The sequence below is a fragment of the Macaca thibetana genome, chromosome 5 (assembly GCF_024542745.1).
Source record: "Macaca thibetana thibetana isolate TM-01 chromosome 5, ASM2454274v1, whole genome shotgun sequence".
NCBI classification, from domain to species: domain Eukaryota; kingdom Metazoa; phylum Chordata; class Mammalia; order Primates; family Cercopithecidae; genus Macaca; species Macaca thibetana.
In genome coordinates, this window is record NC_065582.1 from 60780405 (window position 1) to 60800162 (window position 19758).

Consider the following 19758-nt stretch of genomic DNA (forward strand, 5'->3'; position numbering starts at 1 on the left):
TGCAGATAATCTGTTTTTTTGCCCTATTGTCCCAGAGTTTTGTGATCAAAAGAAAGCATTTAATGAAACTGCTCTTCGAAAAATTATTTTTAAAATTATTTAAAGGTTGTATTATAAATACAACCTTCCCATCATTCAGGAGTATTTTTTCACCTCAGAAAGCTCATCAGTTAAAATAACATTGCAAATATCAGTGTCTTGTTCCTAATAAAAATAATAGCCTACCACTTACTAAACGCCTAATATATGCTCTCTGTAAGGTGCTCAATGGACTTGCTTTAAATAATCACAACTACTTCAGTATCTAAGATACTAAGATGTTATCCTCTTTCTGGGAAAACTGAGGCTTAAAACGGTTCAGTGACTTGGCCAATGTCACATGCCTGGTAAACTATAGTTTAGCCTTTAAATACAGTTCTCTCTGACCCTGAAGTCTATGTTGTTTCAACGATTCTATATTTTCAGATCCAAAACTGTATTCTGGAAAGAACTCCAGGTGAGGAAGACTAAAACCAAACCGTTATTTTTCAGTTCCACCATCAGAGTTGAGCCAGAAAGCAGCGCATTGAATCTATGCTCTGCACAATCTTGATATGTTCTCTACAGTTCTCATTCCTGATTTAAATTGGGCAACAGTAAACAACTGATTCAGGACCGCTAAGTCATATATACCTTTAAATATTTAGCAAAAGCAGATTTCAGAAGACACTTAAAATGTATTGCAAAATGTACAGCATTTATTCACATACAGACAAAAAGGCACAATTCTACTAAATAGTTCAACAAAAAAATACAGCTGTCCTCAACTAGTTTTATAAATACTTTCAAAAAGGGGGTAGAAATAAATACAGGATTGGGTCATGTAATATAAAATAGTCATCTCTACATATACTTTAATTTGATTTTTAACTCTTCATGCACCTTTTTTTTTTTTTCAATTTTAGCTGAATGGACACCAAGCTAGGCACATAGTGAAAAATCCTCTGTACAAGGTTACAAATGTAATGACAAGTTTGTCCATTTCAAAATAATTAAGATTTGTACACAACACATAAAACCCTTCATTTAGATCTTGTGTTTAAAACCTAACAAATGACATTCCAGGCAACTTTACAAAAGTTTAACTAGCCTACATTTTGACATAATACATTAATCATAATCAAAGATATTTCTTGGTCAGGATGCACAAGGAAAGATAAAGCTTAAAAAAAAAATGCAAATGGTTCCATACTAATAGAATGCAAGTGGGTGTTTGGGCTGGTTGCTGCTTATGGCCACCTCATACAGAGTTCCCAGCATGACATGAAACTAATTCACAAAGCTATCATTATACTGTCAGAGAAACCGTGCTCTATACCATTTGCATTTTGAAGCAGGAATAAAAAGTGTGGGCTTTTTATTTTTGTGTGTTTTGTTTTTGTGTGGGTTTTTTTTTTAATATTTTTTGTTTTGTTTTTGTTTTGTTTTTTGGTTCAGCATAACTTGGAACATTTGAAAGCTTTTCAACCTAAATGTGGGGAAAAAACAGGTAAGGCATTATTTTTGCACAAAACTAGCATTCCTAATAGTGCAAATGAATCTGATACCTCTTAAAATGGTGAGAGGTGATACTATTAATTTAGATTTTCTTTCTATGGCTTGACAAATTATCCCTCTATAAATTCTACTCTCACCCAGAGCTGTTGCTGTAGTCAAAAGATAACTGTAGATAAAGTCCAACCTTCTCCTGTATCCAGCAAAAGGTTTTTGCTCATATGCAAAAAAAATCTAATTTTTAAATTATGCTACAAGTGAATATACAACTTGGATTCATAAGAACCTTCTATTATCTGTAGCAACAAGCTGATCTGGACAGCAGTCTTTCAAAATGAGCCCCATAGCTCAAAAATAGTCAGTCAGTCTAAAAACCTGCGTCATTCTTTCCCCTCCCCTGAATTAGCTACTAAAATGACTTCAAAAGTTAAGACTTGGTTTGAAAATGTCATACATACAATAGGGATGCATCAGATCTACTATTTGATCATCTGATAAAACTTGCATAGCAAGATGGAATTCAATAAGCCTTTTTTGTTGTTGACAATCATCTGGAAGACTTGAAAGTTAACTGCAGAACTCAAAGCATTATTCATTAAGTATCATAATGTCCCTGCCATATGGAAACAGATGTATAAATGAATCAGGAATCTGAATACTGGTATTAACAAACTAAAGAGAATTTAGGGGAAGTCGGGCTTGTTCCAAAGGCCCATAATTCTGTATCTCATTGCTATTTAAACTTTCCTTCCTTAGGTTTGATTCACAACCACATTGAATTCCAAAGAAAATTAACAGGACCTAAACACTATCCACTGTCTTAATACATATGCACTACAGTGAGTGCAAAAACAAAACATTGTACTCAAATTTAATGCTAAATTTATTATTGCTGATAACTTACTAGTTATTGCCATTTGCAATTAGAAAGTCCAAGTTACAAATTAGAGTTTAGAACTCTGACTACAGAAAACCTATTCAAGGGTACACTTCAGTCTCTTTCCTGTATAACCTTGGTCAATAGTAAGAGCTTATCGCAACTTATTGCCTTTCTATTGTTTTTAAAATATAACCTATTTCGCTTTTTCTCTTTTTTTTTTTTTTTTTTTTTTTTTTTTTTTTTTCCTTTTTCTTAAGGAATCCGTTCATGTTGGAGGCCCGGATTCCCTGACATATGCACTAGTGGTTGGCTCTGGGAAGTAAGAGTCACCAGAGTCTGGAAGTTCTTCACTTGAACTTGAGTAGCCATTGTACTATTGGAAGCCAGATGGCCAGGTATTGGCAATGGCCAGGGAAATCCCAAGCTGGCTCAAGAGCCAGTGGTTAGGGAAGAAGAAGGTCAAGTGGACTGGTAAAAATTGTACTTCAACTGCCCTTATTCATAGATACAACTTTCCTAACAGTCTCACTCTCCACCAGTCCCATATCCACAACCCACTCACAGGCTTCAAGCAGCAGGACCTTGCTATATTACCCTAAATCTCCACATTGCAGCAGCTCTACCCTGTCCCCTCAGCTCCTTCAATAATGACCTTTTAAAAATTCTCTTCCCTGACTGCTATATTTACACATAAATTTCCTAGTGTTACTGAAGCTTCAGAGCTGCTGCCTGTATACTATAATGCAACAAAAATAGCCTTGAGGGCCAAATATAAATAGGATTTCAAGATCGACCACAGTCCTAGAAAATAAACTTTATGGGCTATGAATGGTGCCATGAGGGTTTCTCAAGAACCGTATCTGGTTCCCTATATTCAGGTAACCACGAGTTTGTGCTTTGGGAAGAATGCAGAGGGCTATAAAAATTCATGACGCTTATTTAAGCCTTGCCTTCTTTAAAACTTATTTCATTCTTATTTTAGTGTTTAGTTCAGGTACTAGTCTTAGCAATGTCTTACGGTTACAATCTACTCTTCTGTTTCCTCAACAAGTTGCAAATAACACAAACTTCTCACAAAAATGATTTAAAAATGACTCTGGAAAACAATTTATCTGAATTGCAAGTAAATGTGTTTGTGTAGCTCAGGATTAATGGGTTTCTGCTTCTCCCTCCATCAGAGGTCTCCTCTAGCACACCCAATGACGAGCCCAAAGGGCTTCCGTGTCATCTCTGTTGCATCAAGAAGCCAAGATGCTTCTCCTGATAATGTCTGTCCTCCTGCTGATAGTGCTGCTGGTGTGTATACATTTCTTTTCTGATGCCTCACTCTCTGAGTCACTCATTTCCACATCGGGGACATACCCGTCATTCTCATTGTCGGATTTTAATTTGCTTTTTGCCCTTTCCTTGGCTGGAACTCGGCCTAAGCCCAAATATGGGTAGTCTGAGTGCTGGTGGCAGGCCCCATCGTGGGCCTCTCCCTGCTGCTGCCGTTCCCCCTTCTTTGGAATCCGGAATCCTCCCCAGTTTTTCACTGGGCTGGCAGGTGTTGTAGGCACTTTGACTGCAGTCTGATTATAGTTTACTTTGATTAGGGAGCCATTGCACTTGGGCACTATCTCCTTCCTTGTGCCAGGTGCTGACTGCCCCACTCCAGGGGAGGTGGCAGCTCTTGTGTTGTCCAGATGCCTCTGGGACACATCTGAGGACCTGAGAGGCTTGTGACTCTGTTTAAAAGATTTGTCCTTTAAGTCTCCTTTAATGAGATCACAATGAAAACGATTGTCTCTTCTTTTCCCGTGGTCTGGCATCACCACACCATTTTTCTGTTGTGCTGATATGAGACGTGCTTCTGCAAAGGTCTTTTCCAAACCCAAAAAGCTCTCTGGGACCACCATCCCCTCCCTTCTACCACAGAGGTCTGGCTGCTTCAGCAGGGTTTTGCCTTCCCTTCCAGTGCTATTCTGCAAAGGATCTCGCTTATGGGGCTTTTTCAGCGAATGAACCAAGGAAGTACCCATTTGTTTTCTGAAGAACGCGGAATGCCACTTCAAGTCCTCTATCTTGGGAGCATCAGGGCCCACAGAAGGACTGTTAAACAAAAGCATGTTTTCCAGTGAGGAGGAGGAGCAGGAAGAAGAAGGCACACCTATAAACAAAACCACAAATAAAGAAAAATTACAACAGAAGCAAATCCATAAGAATAAAATTCTAGACCCTCAGTGTGGCCCAATTTATGTGAACTCCCCACCCAACAACACAACACTTACACCACCAAGTTTGTACAAATTTGGTTTTTATAGTGAAGAGATGACCTGCCTTGAGAATCTCCATTCAATCTGCAGACTCAATATGCAACATTTTCTGAAACAGCTGAAGCTCACATAATTTTTCAAAAAACTGTACCTCCTCAAATAAATACATGTTCCTCCGAACAAAATAACTGATCTGATTTTCAGAGGGGACTCCATGCAGAACCCATCAGGTGGTTGATGGCTGCCTCTGCTCCCTCTACCTGGTTACAGAGCAGCAACTGCACCGCGCTCCTCCACGGTCCAGTCTTCCGCCTCCAGTACGAGACTAAGAGTACCCAAAAAGCAGGGTCCGGGGTTTCTATCTCTAAGTGTCTATACCCTCACAGGGTTATTAGGAGGACAAATACATGTAAACATGTGAAATGAATAAACGAAATGTTTAAAATAATTCTTTTTTTTTTTTTTTTTTTTTTTTTTTTTTTGAGACAGAGTCTTGCACTGTTGCCCAGGCTGGAGTGCCGTGGAGTGATCTCGGCTCACTGCAAGCTCCGCCTCCTGGGTTCACGCCATTCTCCTGCCTCAGCCTCAGAGTAGCTGGGACTACAGGTGCCCGCTACCACGCCTGGCTAATTTTTTTGTACTTTTTTAGTAGACACAGGGTTTCACCATATTAGCCAGCGTGGTCTCGATCCCCTGACCTCATGATCTGCCCGCCTCGGCCTCCCAAAGTGCTGGGATTACAGGCATGAGCCACCGTGCCTGGCCTTAAAATAATTCTTGACACATAGTAAGTGTTCCAAAAAATATTCATTATTACGTGCAAAATACATTTGTGGGATTCAACTGAATTGTCATTCAACTGGAAGTAAGTTAAACTGATGTTTTTCAAATTTTTTTGATGCAAATCACAGTGACTAAATTCCACAGCATGACCTAGTAAGAGTTCACATTTCACGAAATAATATTAACCCTCATCACTTGATAATACACTCTGACATTTCCTATTATACTTTACTTGTTTTTAATGCTGGTCATCCACTGAATTCATCTCACAACCCACTAATGAGTTGTTACCCCTAGTGGGTGAATTCATTAGAGTTTGTCATAAAGACCATGACTCTACAACAGCCTCAAGAACATCTAGAAAGAGCAGTTCTCATATTTTCTGTCTCCCATAAGATATGAACCACCAAGAAAACAAGGTTCAGCCCCAGGGTATGAGACAGGAGGCCATATGAGAACCTAGGCTCACCAGACACAGACACTGCGAGCAAATGAAACATAGCTAGCGACTCAGAACACAGAGCCGTCATGACCACAGGAAGAGGTATTTCACAACCTGCTGGTTTGGAAATGCTGCTTTCTCAAGAATCAATCATTAGAATCCACCTTCACATCACACTGAATATATTTCTTTTACTCAATCACCTGCCACGGGAAAAGAGAATGGTAAGAAGAGGCTAACATTTTCTGAACTCTGATTTCTATCTCCTTAACTGTAACCCATGTCTCTAGAGAGCCTCCAACTCATGACCCCCCCCCCCATAAGCACTGTTGCCACTGAGGACTCAGCCAAATGACCCTACCCACTCTCAGAATCACACAGTTTAAACCACGGACCCTAAATGACACATAAATCATGACCATCTGCTCTACTTCAGGCAGGAGACAGCCTTTAGGCATGAATAAGAACATAACTGAAGCCTAGGACTGGAAAAAGAAAAAAAAGCACCCTAAAGGGTTTCAACTGCATTACTCAACAGTATCCTACAGGAAGATAAATGTTTTCAACTGATCATACCTATGGTTCTTATCTCAGAATGAAAGGAGGATTTGTTTTCCTTTTCTGAAATAGTAGGATTTCTGAATGCAGATCTACATTACAGCTCTGTTACCACAAAACTACTCCCAGCCTTATTAAGAATATCATTCGCTCACCCAGTAAAAACCTCAGCCATGAAATGCAAAAACCTGCCTGCAATATCCATGAGAAATAACTCAAATGAAACCAGATGAAAATGCTCTTTATGGCTTATTTTTACAGGGAATCACTCATTACATAATGACTTAAGAGTTGCAGAAAGCCCTCCAATGGCACAACTCCACAGGCACAACTTACATCAGTGATCCCAGCTCGGCATTTGCTGCTGTAGGCTCGGTGATCTGCACCAGACAGTCTTCCAAGAGAGTTAAACAGATCTCACTTATTTGTGTTCAGGTAGGAATCATGAAGAAAGAGCTCACCTTAGGGAGTCTGAATCGAACTACTTTTACATGACACCCTACTTAGAAAATTTATTTTTAAAATCTTAACAATTAAACTCCAAGTTCCAGCTAATAATATACACTTGATTCACCTGGAAAATACTTAATCTTGGGAAGAAAATAGCAAGGATGTCAATAAGTTATTGCATTCAAACTAACACTTCAAAAACATCATTTAAACCTCCCTAAACCGTTTTTTATTTCTTCAGATGAACCAGCTCCCTCTAGTCGCACATAATTGGCCAGAGAAACCAGAATTTGGATTTCAATGCAACAGGTTATAACAACTTCGTTGTCTCTGTGCACCATAATAATCTAGATGGAGTGACAAAAAGCCACAAATGCACAAAAACAAGAGTAAATCAACTATGATTGCACAATGCAAGCACCAAGAATGGTGCTGCTATAACTTTAAAGGGCAGTCCAAGGCAGGAGAGAGACGCTATCTTCCAATGATGTCCAGTCTAAGACCTACCTGTTCCACGGGTCCCTAATTCTGCCTGATCCACACTCAGCAGCTCTCCTTCTCCGAAATCGTTATACTACCTACTTTTGGGGCTCATGATCACAGAATGTAGTCAAACGCACTTAAGGGGTCTTGATTCTAAAAGAAACTTTAAGATCAACGGAATCTCAGAGAGGTTAAACAACCTGCCCAACTTGATCTTTGCCCTTGATCTCCAAGTAACTGATATGTTCTCCAGAGTAGAGGAAGTATATACCCTAGTTTTCTTTGTCTGTTTGCCTAGCCCAGGGCAATATAAAATAGAAGACACTAAATAAATATTTGGTGCGCAATCTCAGAAATATTCAACAACCCATCTGCACCAAAAAAGCCTACTGTAAACATTATCTAAAAATGAACTGTGTTAAGTACAGTCTTAAGAGATATTTACCATATTTACCATGTTACAGATAGAACCCATGGCTGAATATAAACCTGTTAGGTACCCCCATGATGTGTTTACCAAGTACTGTGTCATCTATAAGTCACTGTTTCATTTTAGTCTCTCAATTCCAAGAGGTAGCTTGAGATATCCCCATTTTGCACATGAAGAAATTGGGGAGACTCAAAGACTTTCATGTGTTTGCTCAGTAAGCAGAGAACATAGGATTCCGCCCATATTTATAGAGGGCAAATTCATAGCTTTTTCCCTTAAACATGATGCCTCAAATTAAAGACTGCCTTTAAATATGAACGTCTATGCTTCTTAAATTCTTCTATAAGAAAATTAAGAAATCATTATTTCTTCCTCAACAGTGTTAAAGCTTACAAACTCCTGCCCTATACTTTGACCTACCAGGGCTTAATGCATACCTGAAACTCTTTCTTGCTCCAAAAGCTTAGTGTAAAGATTGAATATCTGTTCCTGGACTTTGCACACAGACCGTTTAATCTTTTCCCTGCGGGTCACCATGTAAGTGAGGTTCCGAACCTAGAATGTAGAGAATAAAGATTCTAAGTAAGCAATACAGTATAACAGTACTTTGGTGCTTTTTAAATTTCTTTACTTAAGAGAAATTACTCCTACTAGGGCCTTGACAGATACTTGAAATCAATATGTACTTTAAACATTTCATCCAATCTTTAATCTCATTTTGGTAAGGATTCCACATATACCCCTGAATATAGGCAGCAGCAACACTGAAGAGGGTCAGGGACCCACAGGAGTGGGAGGGACACCTAGAGAACTGGTACAAAAGTCCTGCCTCCTCCACCACACCTAACCCATCCTGGCACAGAGGCCATTCGTGTCCAAGTCAAAACTTGCAACCTCTTGCCAGTCTTTGATTATTATTGCATCAATATCTTCTATTACTTGGATGGCCAATGGCTTTAAAGCAGCTCAGAAGCCACTTCCGCTGCACTTTATCAACTATCTTCTGAAGGCTGAACTAGGTCAACATGGGGCCAAGGGTCATCAAAGTGGAGCCCCCTGCACCAGGCCCACTGGAAGACCAAATGGTTACCAAGAATCCTAGTGAATGTCTTTGTCAACTGCACACTGAACTCACTGAAAGGCCTGGAGTTAGCAGGTAGTTTATGTGTTGCTATGAGGTGTGCAAATGCCTAGGAAATTTCCAGCTTTGCCAATGATGTGCTGGTTAGACATCTCCAGTCCAGTTCTTCATATCATCACTTGAAAAACTGGTATTGCCCTCTCCTGATTCACTTGTAACTGAAAAGACTCAGTGCTGAGAGTTGGCTCTACTTCCTATCTGATGTGCGACTGCTTTGGATCACATAACCCTAACGTATGCTCAGTAATCAACATTCAGATTTGTTCCCCACCTGTCATCACTCAATATACAAAATTTAAAGAATTAGTCTCTAAACTCCCTTAATCCTTCAGTCCTAAAATCTATTGGTCAACCTGATTAGATTACATGGGCCTGAAAACACAGATGTCAGACACAGCACACCAAATACACAATTAAACCCTTCTTCAGGAATATGTAGACAAGACTTCCTAAGTAATCTCACTGGCAGGAGTGGTTGCATGTCTTTATCTGACCACATCTTTCCCATTAGCTCCTACAGGCTGGCCTTCACTTTCCTAAAAAATCCCATTATGAGCAAACTCTTCCCCTGCCACCTTTATAATTTTTCCCCATAAACTCAATAAAGTAGTATCACCCTAGTTTAAGTGAAAAAAGTCCAAAGGTCACCAACCTTTTCTTTTGGCATTGAGGACATCAACAAGCATCAACAAGCCTTGTGAAGACACAAAAGATTTTGCACTCTGGTGTAGTCTAAGTGTAGACTAAACCCTAACAATTCCACTTGTGCTAAAGGCAGTCTCATTTGCAAAAGGACATGAAGCATTAAGAGAGACCGAACACAGGCTTTCCCATTTGCATCACAGTAAAATCTCCTGGCCTCAACAGGAAAATGCCAAGTCAGGCTTCTCCTGCCCCTAACCAATTCACTTTCAGGATCTTCCCGTCTTTTTTTCTGTATCAATCCCTTATGTCACTAACATTTCCTGTCTTAATTATTTTAAAATTAAAGAATTGAGAATAAAAACACTCTCCCTGTCTCATAGTAAATATTACACGGATGTCAATCAGCCTAGTTAAGGTAGTCTCTTTTGTTTTCTGACAGCTGCACACCCTCAATCCAAGAAGCAGTGTCCTTTATAGAAATTCTCACCAACTTGGGAATGGAAGTGGTTAACAGACTACTCTCTTTGATAATACTGTTCTACCCAGGGGAGATTAAGAGTGAAGCTCAAGAAAGAGGGGCCAGACCTAGATCCATAGCAGATTCAAAACTTCTAGGAAACAGAACCGTTTTTACATTAACAAGGAATCTCACTCCTGGAAATAAAAAATGGAAACAAATTCTGACATCTTAGGAGCAGACAGGTTGCTCTCATATTCAAATCAGATGTGTAACAGAGACACTTATATCTCTCTTACTTGAAATTATCCTTGAAAATGGAAAACGGGGAAGCCAGGGAATTTGAACTTTATATATTATTCAAATTTAATTTTGGTAGCTTTGACCAAACCATGGCTGCTACATAGAAAAATCCCACTCCTATTCCTCATGATCTCTGATGGGAAATATCTAAATGTAAACCCAAAAAGCAAAGGGCATGGTTTTCAATTGGAACAAACCAGCCCTAACTCCACTTTATAGTAGTGAGGACTCTAAACCTGACTTCCCTTATGCTCCCGGTAGGACAACGCTCAGCAACCTCCACCTGCAGAGCTGGACTGATGCTCTCCCATCCTCAAAACACACCCAACTTGTCCCTTCCTGCACCCACTGCACCCGCTGCACCAAGCTCCCTACCCTGCTTTCTCTTCTCCCAACTGCCTGCAAGGAGGTATCTGAAAAAAACCATTTAAACCATCTCCAGGTGCACTCTCACACCACCTTAAACCTGATCATCACTTTCCCCTAGAGCAGTGTCCCTAAACAGGGGACATGGGGTACCCACAAAACAGAACCACCCTCTGGAGGTGGGGCCCATGACTTTGCATTCCTAAGTTTCCGGGTCAGACACAACACCCTGAGGACCACTGCTCTAAGAAATCCAAAAGTGGTTTCAGTGTGCCTTCTTGAATTCAAAACTGTTTGCAGCACTAAAGTTCAACGTGCCTTTTTTTCAGGGGACACTGTAGACACTACCAGATTTTCAAAGGTGACCATTCCACTGAGTGACTACAGGACTGCCCCCAGGACTTGGCCACTTTCCATAATGCTAGCCAGAGTGCAGTGGTAGCATGTCTTTATCTAAATAAATAGTCATTTGCTGAACTCACGTTTACTGCATATTTTCAGGGAAAGGAATGAGAGTGAAGTGGCAGCCTTGGGAATGACATGGCTACCCACCACATCAACAACTTTGTCTTCTTAAAGTTGTGTGCTCCCAAGCCCTCCTGAAATCTACTCCTGTCACCTAACTTCCAGATCCAGAACTGGTACCCAGGTGTGCAATGCCCCGAGGTGTGTGTTTGAAGGAAGAGCAGTCACCATAATCAGTTGTCTGCATTTCTAATGATGGCCACTCATTTGTCAGTCTGAGAATGATCATATGCCTTGATTGTAGTCACATGTATTAAATGATTTTTGAGGATCTGCTACAAGCTGATATTGTGTGAATTAAATAGAAAACTAACTTACTTGAGAAAACAAGTTGGTAGTAATGATTGTTTTTTTATTGTCACCCCTGCCCTGATACACTTACTGTTTACAATTACAAATAACTGTGCAACTTTCTGGGCAAGGCAAAGATTTCAATTTTTTAATGCCTTCACCATCACAGGCATCATGGCAAATTTGGGGTAGCGTATTTTTTTCATGACAATAAGCCCATTTTAAACTGAGTCTAAGGCTGGGTGCAGTGGCTCACGCCTGTAATCCCAACACTCTAGGAGGCCACAGTGGGTGGATCACTTGAGGTCAGGAGTTCAAGACCAACCTGACCAACATGGTGAAACCCGGTCTCTACCAAAAATACAAAAATTAGCCCGGCATAGTGACACATGCCTGTAATCCCGGCTATTCATGAGGCTGAGGCAGGAGAATCACTTGAACCCAGGAGGCGGAGGCTGCAGTGAGCTGAGATCGCGCCACTGCGCTCCAGCCTGGGCAACAAAGTGAGACTCTGTCTCAAAAAAATAAAAATAAACTGAATACAAATTCCCTAAAGTTCCTTAGGCTTTTTAATAAAGTAAATGTAAGTAATGCCACACACATACACACACAAATCCTGATTTATTCCCTGTTTCTCATACATTGTTGGCATTGTTCTACTTAAACAGCGACAGTGATGACTCCAAAAAAAATGTTTAGAATTAGAAGTGCATGTTAATCTGAGTAACTGAAGTACAGAAAAGAGTTAGTACACCACAAGCATTTTCTACACTTTTATTTTGTGGTGATTGTGAGACAAACACAGTCCAAACAATAGACTTCTTGTCCTCCCCCTCCCAACAACTATCTGACTCCACAGCTCATGCACCCCAATTACAGCAGGTGTCGGGCTGGCATAAAGGCTTCTCACCAGGATTCCAGTTTATCCTTCTCAATCCTTCTCTCATCTCTAACAAAAATGCCACACATACATGTAGTTGTGAGAGGCAAAGTCTTCTTTACACTCACCACCAGGGGGCGTAGGGGAGCACAAAAGCCTCACAAACCTGCTCCAGGCTCCTGCCTCCTCCAGGGCCCGAATCCCCCGCCTTCCCAGGAATCCTAACCTGGTCTGAGAAGGGGCATCACAAATAAGCTGGCACTCAGTTGTGTACTATAAGGATCGCTAATGCTCCCTCTAAAAGACTTTCACTTCTACGCCATCTCTAACAGGGCTACGCAGGTCTCCATGAGATCGCACTTTTTTGGTCCAGTGCTTCCCGGGTCTTTCCCTGTTCTTTGCCCGCACTCCCATTTCAAATCATCTATGAGTCAAGAGTCTCTCCCAGGCAGGTGAATCACTCCCCACTAATAAGCAAGCGGCTTGGGGGAGATGTGTTAACTGTTTCGGGCTACTTGGGTACCTTTCAGTGCAGACCGCTTCAGGCCAGAAAACCTCGCTCCTACCTCGTTCACACTAATGAATTTAATCGGTAGCCAGCAGCCAGGGGAGTTGATGTGGAAGATGCTCTAAGAAGCATCCCCAATTAGCAAGCCTCAGCCAGAAACTACCTACAGAGAGTAGGAGGCCCAAGGGGGAGGCAGCCCACTCCTCATTATTCCTGTAGCAGGAAGGGACTTCCAGACGGGACTCCAGAGGTGATGGAAAGTCGGGGAGGCACAAAAGCAGCAAACAGCGGAAGGAAGTGCCAGCAGCTGAGGCTCAGCAGCCAACAGCCACGACATTCAGCAATCTCAGTGTGACAAACAACACCTGTAGCGTGCTGAGCATGACTGGGGCTCCTCAGACAGATCTGACACCGCTGTGTACCAGGAATCCCACCCATAGCTGCACACACACACACAACAGAGACACGGATGGACACGGGGACACACACACCCTCAGTGATGACTTAGCACCTCACTGCCAGGAGTATCTTCTCTAACAGATATATGCATGTGTACATACAGCTCATGCACACACATCAGCACCCACTGCCTGCTCCGCTACGTGACAGTACCGGGAATTCCCCTGTGAATTACCCAAGAAACAAAGCCGGGGCCAGTGAGCAGCCGGTCTTAGCTTCCTTCACAAGCCCATCACCAGCACCTAGTGTTTCCTCGGACTCAACAAGCAATTCTCCCCTCTCTGGCCCCTCCATTAGAAATGAAATCCATGCTGGTTTTCTAAATCAGTCTGTAAACAATCCTGAGTCAACTCCTTGGGTCATTTTCTTGGGGCTCATTCACTCTAGCTCTAGAATGAAGGAATGGGGGTAGGGTAGGGAAGACACACCCCATTTGATCTTATAAACCAGTAAAGATTAATGGGAAAGTGTTTAAAAAAAAAATCACAAAGAAGCTCCCCACTCAGTGGCAGTTTTGCACATATGTACAATGAGTTTACCAGCCCATAAATATTTTTAACCAACACAACCTCATGCTGTGGTGTGTACAAGGATCTGACAGTATATGACTGGCTATCATTTCTTGCTCTGGGCAAGCGTTCGCCTCTTTGCATCTTCTTCTCTAAGTCACTATAAGGTGTCAGTGTCAATCATTACCCTCTCCAGGTCCTGCCGCAGGTGCGTGAACAGCTGCAGCCTCCTAAACAAGACATCCTGCTCCCGCTTGGCTAGATTGTCCTCTTCGTCTTTCTTTGGGGTGATCAGGGGCTTGTTGAAGTTGACCTTCCTCTTCAGCTTCCAGTACTGGTACAGGAAATCCACTACTTCCTCAGGCAGCCGCAGAGCCCTGGCAACATCCAGCAGGTTGACGAAGGTGTAGAACTCATCCTCCAACTGCTGCAGCTTCTGCTTACGGACACTCACCCGGTGGGCCTCCTCCCGGTTCTGCTCAAGGCTGGCAAAGGGCTCCAGCGGATTCCGGGGGGAACACTCAGGGGCCCCATTCTCCTGTGCAGCCCCCTTGCCAAGACTCTCCTCAGGTTTCCTATGTGAGCTGTGCTTTGGGCAATAGGACTTGAACTTGACTTCATCATTCTCTGCTAAGATGGTCTTCATCTCCAGGCCCCGGTCAAAAGCACAAGTCACATGGAAGGCCGTGCGGCAGTTCTTCACAGAGCACTGGTAAGAACACACAAAGAATATGATAATAGACCGTTATAGAGCAACCATGGCAGAAGACCCGCAGTGCTAGGCACCCATGTACACACGCACAGAGAAGAGCCATGCTTCAAGAATGTGCTGTGACAGGAAAGTTGTACGTGGATTAACCCTGGAAGATCATGTCATGTTTTAAAAGAGGTAAGGCTTGGGATTTTTTTGTAGAGATGAGGTCTCCCTATGTTGCCCAGGTTGGTCTCCAACTCTTGGGCAAAAGAGATCCGCCCATCTCAGCCTCCCAAAGTGCTGGGATTACAGGCGTGAGCCACTGCACCCAGCCAAGTCTTGGAATTTAAGGGCCCTCTTCAAACGAAAGGTTTAATCAACCAAACCCTAACTTCCTCGGAAAAGTAACTACATCCAAATCCCATCTTGAAGCAGACATATTATACAAATAACATGTGTAGAGGAAGGAGGTGTGGCACTAGGATCATATTCAAAAGAATTTGTACTCAATATGCAAAGTCCACTTTCGTTTTATTACGGATTTGAGCTCTTTGGTGTAAACCTGAGTAAGAACCTTCTTGGGAAGAATGACTACTACTCACAGTTTGAACACAAATCCTCATTCTGACTCCCCAGCCAGGAAGAGTCCCAACACAAGTGAGAAAATGAACAGTGCACTTCCTTGAAGCAGCACCAAGGAGAAACTGAATAAAAACCCCGAAGAATAGGAGACGAGGAATCCAGCACAGGAAAGGTGGGGAAAGTTCTTCACACTTGTGAAGAAGCTTCACCAGATGCATGGAGGGCTCTGAGCCCTGAGATCTGTGCACGCCGCGCCTGGCCACTGAAGAGAGGCAGAACCATGAAAGACCCTTCCCATGGGTCACAGGGAGGTCAACCTAGAGGCCAGCTGTCAGCCACCTATACAGAAGAACACCTCCCCCTCACTGCCTAACAGAGCCACAATTTAGTGCCTTTGATCCAGACAGCAAGTCTCTGGTGTAGCAGGAGCAAAGTGATTCACTCCTCCTCCACTGATCTCGCTGAGCAAATCCCTAGAAGGTGGTTCCTCATGGTGACTGAAGCCAGTCCCTGAAAAGCAGCACTGCATTGTGTGAGGCCAAGTGATCCCCAGGGCATGCCAGGGGCTGCACAGAGCTGTAGAATTCAGTGGCTTCAAGCCAACTGAGAAGTTGAATTCAACTCATTCAACAGATCCTGAATCACATCACCACGGATGGCAGAGGCTAGAGCTAAGGATTTCCCCCTAATCATTTCAGTATTTAAGAGGAAACTCGCTGCCAGCCAGGCTTTCTTCCATTACTATGAGGTCTTTTTTACTGAGAAGAGGAGAAAATCCAGCTCCCTTCACCATTCCACCCTTACAAACACCTCAACCACACAGACTGACATAAATCTGTGTTTTCTCTATAAATAACCTGAATTCTAAGAAATGTGTGAAATCAGCTTTGGTGGCAGAACACACACGCACGCGCGCGCGCGCACACACACACACACACACACACACACACCTGGCCACTGTCATGAGAAGACAAAGTGTCTTCCCTTGTAGCACACAGCCAAGTGGGAAGCAAAAGTGGGAACAGATGACTGAGACACTATCTGTGTTTGGCTTAAACTACACTTAACCCAAGTGTTCTAACCCTAAAGAGAAATGAACTGCAGCAGAATATTTATACAGGACTTTGTAAAAACGCCAAATGGCCTTCCTCTGGGTTTTCCCATTCAGGTTGACTCAGCAAACAGATGTTTCAGAAACGTAAACCAGAGCCTTCACAGCTGCAGACATTTCAGAGAGGAATTCTTTTAATAAAATCAATCCATTCTGTGAAGATATGAAAAATCATCAGCCTTCTTTGGCCTCTTCTTTAGATTAATGTTCTGGGAAAAAGAGGTCAATGGCAACAAAAAAGCCATTATATCATCTCTCTTCAAAAGGGAAACAAAGATCCCATTCGCCCACCTCTTTTAAACATTAATTATGGACCAGGATTGGCATACTCAGGAAAGGGCATAAATCCTACGCTCAGAACACCAGGGAACGTGGTCTGCTGCAGCCTGTTTCCTGCCAGTGCACACGTGCATACGCATACTTACACATGCATACTCACACACATACACATGCATACACATACACAAATGCATACACATATACACACGCATACTCACGCATTTTTATGCACACATACATGCATACACACATGCATACTCATACAAGCATACTCACATGCATACTCACACATACACGCACTTGCATACACACATATGCACTCACACATACGCATACTCACATGCATATTCACACACACATACATTCACACGCATACTCAAATACACATTAATGCATACTCACAGCATACACATGCATAACCAAATACACATGCATACACACATACACATGCATAATCCCATGCATACTCACACCCCCACACACACTCACATTTGCATGCTCACACACACGCATAATCACACATACACATGCATAATCACATGCATACTCACACCCCCACACGCACTCACATTTGCATGCTCACACACATACGCATAATCACACATACGCATATTCACACACACTCACACTCACACATGCATACACACACACACTTAAGTACATCAGCTCCCTGCCCTTTTCTCTTCCTGCTCCACTCTTCCCTCCTCCTTCCCCAATCCAACTCGGGTCAGAGGCGTTTGTCATGTATTCACATGCCAAAAATATCTCCACTATTTCAAGGTCCCCAGCCAAATCCTACCAGCTGTCTCATGACCCACCCTCCAAATATTTCTGTTATATTTTGGATTCTTGAATACCAGTCGAAGTGATAAAGAAGAAAAGTAGAAGCACTTGGCTTGTTAAGAATATTAAAAAATTGGCCGGGCGCGGTGGCTCACGCCTGTAATCCCAGCACTTTGGGAGGCCGAGACGGGCAGATCACGAGGTCAGGAGATCGAGACCATCCTGGCTAACACGGTGAAACCCCGTCTCTACTAAAAAAATACAAAAAACTAGCCGGGCGAGGTGGCGGGCGCCTGTAGTCCCAGCTACTCGGGAGGCTGAGGCAGGAGAATGGCGTGAACCCGGGAGGCGGAGCTTGCAGTGAGCTGAGATCCGGCCACTGCACCCCAGCCTGGGCGACAGAGCGAGACTCCGTCTCAAAAAAAAAAAAAAAAAAAAAAAAAAAATAGCCAGGCACGGTGGCTCAAGCCTGTAATTCCAGCACTTTGGAAGGCCAAGGTGGGTGGATCATGAGGTCAGGAGTTCGAGACCAGCCTGGCCAACATGGTGAAACCCCATCTCTACTTATACAAAATGAGATACAAAAATACAAAATGAGAATTGGTCGGGCATGCTGGCGTGCGCCTTAGCTACTCAGGAGGCTGAGGCAGGAGAATTGCTTAAACCCGGGAGGCGGAGGTTGCAGTGAGCCAAGATCATGCCACTGCACTCCAGCCTGGGCGACAGAGTGAGACTGTCTCAAAAAAAGAAAAAAGAAAAAAAAATTTTTTTTTTTTTTTTTTTGAGACGGAGTCTCGCTCTGTCGCCCAGGCTGGAGTGCAGTGGCTGGATCTCGGCTCACTGCAAGCTCCGCTTCCCGGGTTTACGCCATTCTCCTGCCTCAGCCTCCCGAGTAGCTGGGACTACAGGCGCCCGCCACCTCGCCCGGCTGGTTTTTTGTATTTTTAGTAGAGATGGGGTTTCACCATGTTAGCCAGGATGGTCTCGATCTCCTGACCTTGTGATCCGCCCGTCTCGGCCTCCCAAAGTGCTGGGATTACAGGCTTGAGCCACCGCGCCCGGCCAAGAAAAAATTTTAAAACCACCTTCCCAAAAGAAGTATTTATCAGCCAAAATACAAACTGACTTTGCCAAATGAGGTCATTTCTTTAAAACCCATGGCTGACAGTATGACCATGCTCTTGGAGCTTATGCCTGTGCTGAGCTGCTGTGTTTTCTGCATTGAGAAAGAAGCCATCCCAAAACAGTGCCTCTGCTCCCAGAGTTCAATGAGGAAACCAAGGAAGAAGAGCCTGGGGCCTGTGCTGGTACATCCCAAAAGATCCAAACTTAGCCTGAAGGGCCCCCATCAGCCACACACAGCACTGCAGGTCTCTCTAATCCTGACTGGCAAGATGTCAATAATGTGACACCTAAAAATGAACTCCTCAGGTAGGGTCTTAGACCATGTGAAAAACAGTATGCCAAGGCCGGGCGCGGTGGCTCAAGCCTGTAATCCCAGCACTTTGGGAGGCCGAGGCGGGCGGATCACAAGGTCAGGAGATCGAGACCACAGTGAAACCCCGTCTCTACTAAAAATACAAAAAATTAGCCGGGCGCGGTGGCGGGCGCCTGTAGTCCTAGCTACTCAGGAGGCTGAGGCAGGAGAATGGCGTGAACCCAGGAGGCGGAGTTTGCAGTGAGCTGAGATCGCGCCACTGCACTCCAGCCTGGGCAACAGCGTGAGACTCCGTCTCAAAAAAAAAAAAAAAACAGTATGCCATCTATATTCCCTCCTTAATTCCCTTATCTCAAGACATCCTATGCTTGTCTGTACCTGGATATGCAAAAGCAGACAGGCAACATGTTTACACACAGGTGTGCATGCACTCTCTCGCTCAGGCTCTCTCTCACACACACACACACGCATGCACGCACACGAAGTGCCATAAAGAATCAGACATCCAGATGATGTTCCAATCAGCTGACAGCATACACAGGAGCTCCTCACAGATGCCCATCTACCCAGGCTGTGTTCAAAGAGTCTTTGTTTTTCCAAATGCAAATGCATCAGCATGTCCCCTTGATTACTAACAGTTGTGCGCGCACCACGGAAACCTGCAATCTCAGGAGGCCACCACAGAGCTGGGCCAGGGTCTGCAGCTACACTCAGTGACTGCAGGTGGGAGGGTGGCCAACTCTCAAATGCCATGTCAAGGAACTTCTCACTAAGACTCCTAGGAGGCGTTGGCCTATGGAAAGAAGCTGCGATGTTAGACTTTGGGCAGAAAGAGGGTAGCGAGAGACAAGAACCGCCTCACAGTTCAGGGGAACTTCTGAACTACCCTGTGACTGTGAAAGCTTGGGTTCTGGTTACACCGGATACAGTTAAAGGTGTGCGAACTGGGGATGGAGTCACCCCTTGGGAGCCT

The 19758-nt window shown here is 43.4% G+C and overlaps 2 protein-coding genes across 9 annotated transcripts in view; one reads left to right on the forward strand and one right to left on the reverse strand.

The window, feature by feature from the left end:
- Positions 1 to 2768, forward strand: part of SCLT1 (sodium channel and clathrin linker 1) — a 214627-nt gene extending 211859 nt beyond the window's left edge. For all 3 annotated transcript variants that reach the window (XM_050791221.1, XM_050791219.1, XM_050791224.1), the window contains 2 exons: positions 1477 to 1528; positions 2671 to 2768. In XM_050791221.1, coding sequence (XP_050647178.1) covers positions 1477 to 1528; positions 2671 to 2768 — 150 coding nt within the window. The remainder of the gene's footprint in view (positions 1 to 1476; positions 1529 to 2670) is intronic.
- Positions 716 to 19758, reverse strand: part of JADE1 (jade family PHD finger 1) — a 68600-nt gene continuing 49557 nt past the window's right edge. For all 6 annotated transcript variants that reach the window (XM_050791214.1, XM_050791217.1, XM_050791215.1 and 3 more), the window contains 3 exons: positions 14086 to 14607; positions 8252 to 8369; positions 716 to 4562 (listed from right to left, as the gene is read on the reverse strand). In XM_050791214.1, the coding sequence (XP_050647171.1) occupies positions 3652 to 4562; positions 8252 to 8369; positions 14086 to 14607 (1551 nt within the window). In that variant the 3' untranslated portion in view covers positions 716 to 3651. The remainder of the gene's footprint in view (positions 4563 to 8251; positions 8370 to 14085; positions 14608 to 19758) is intronic.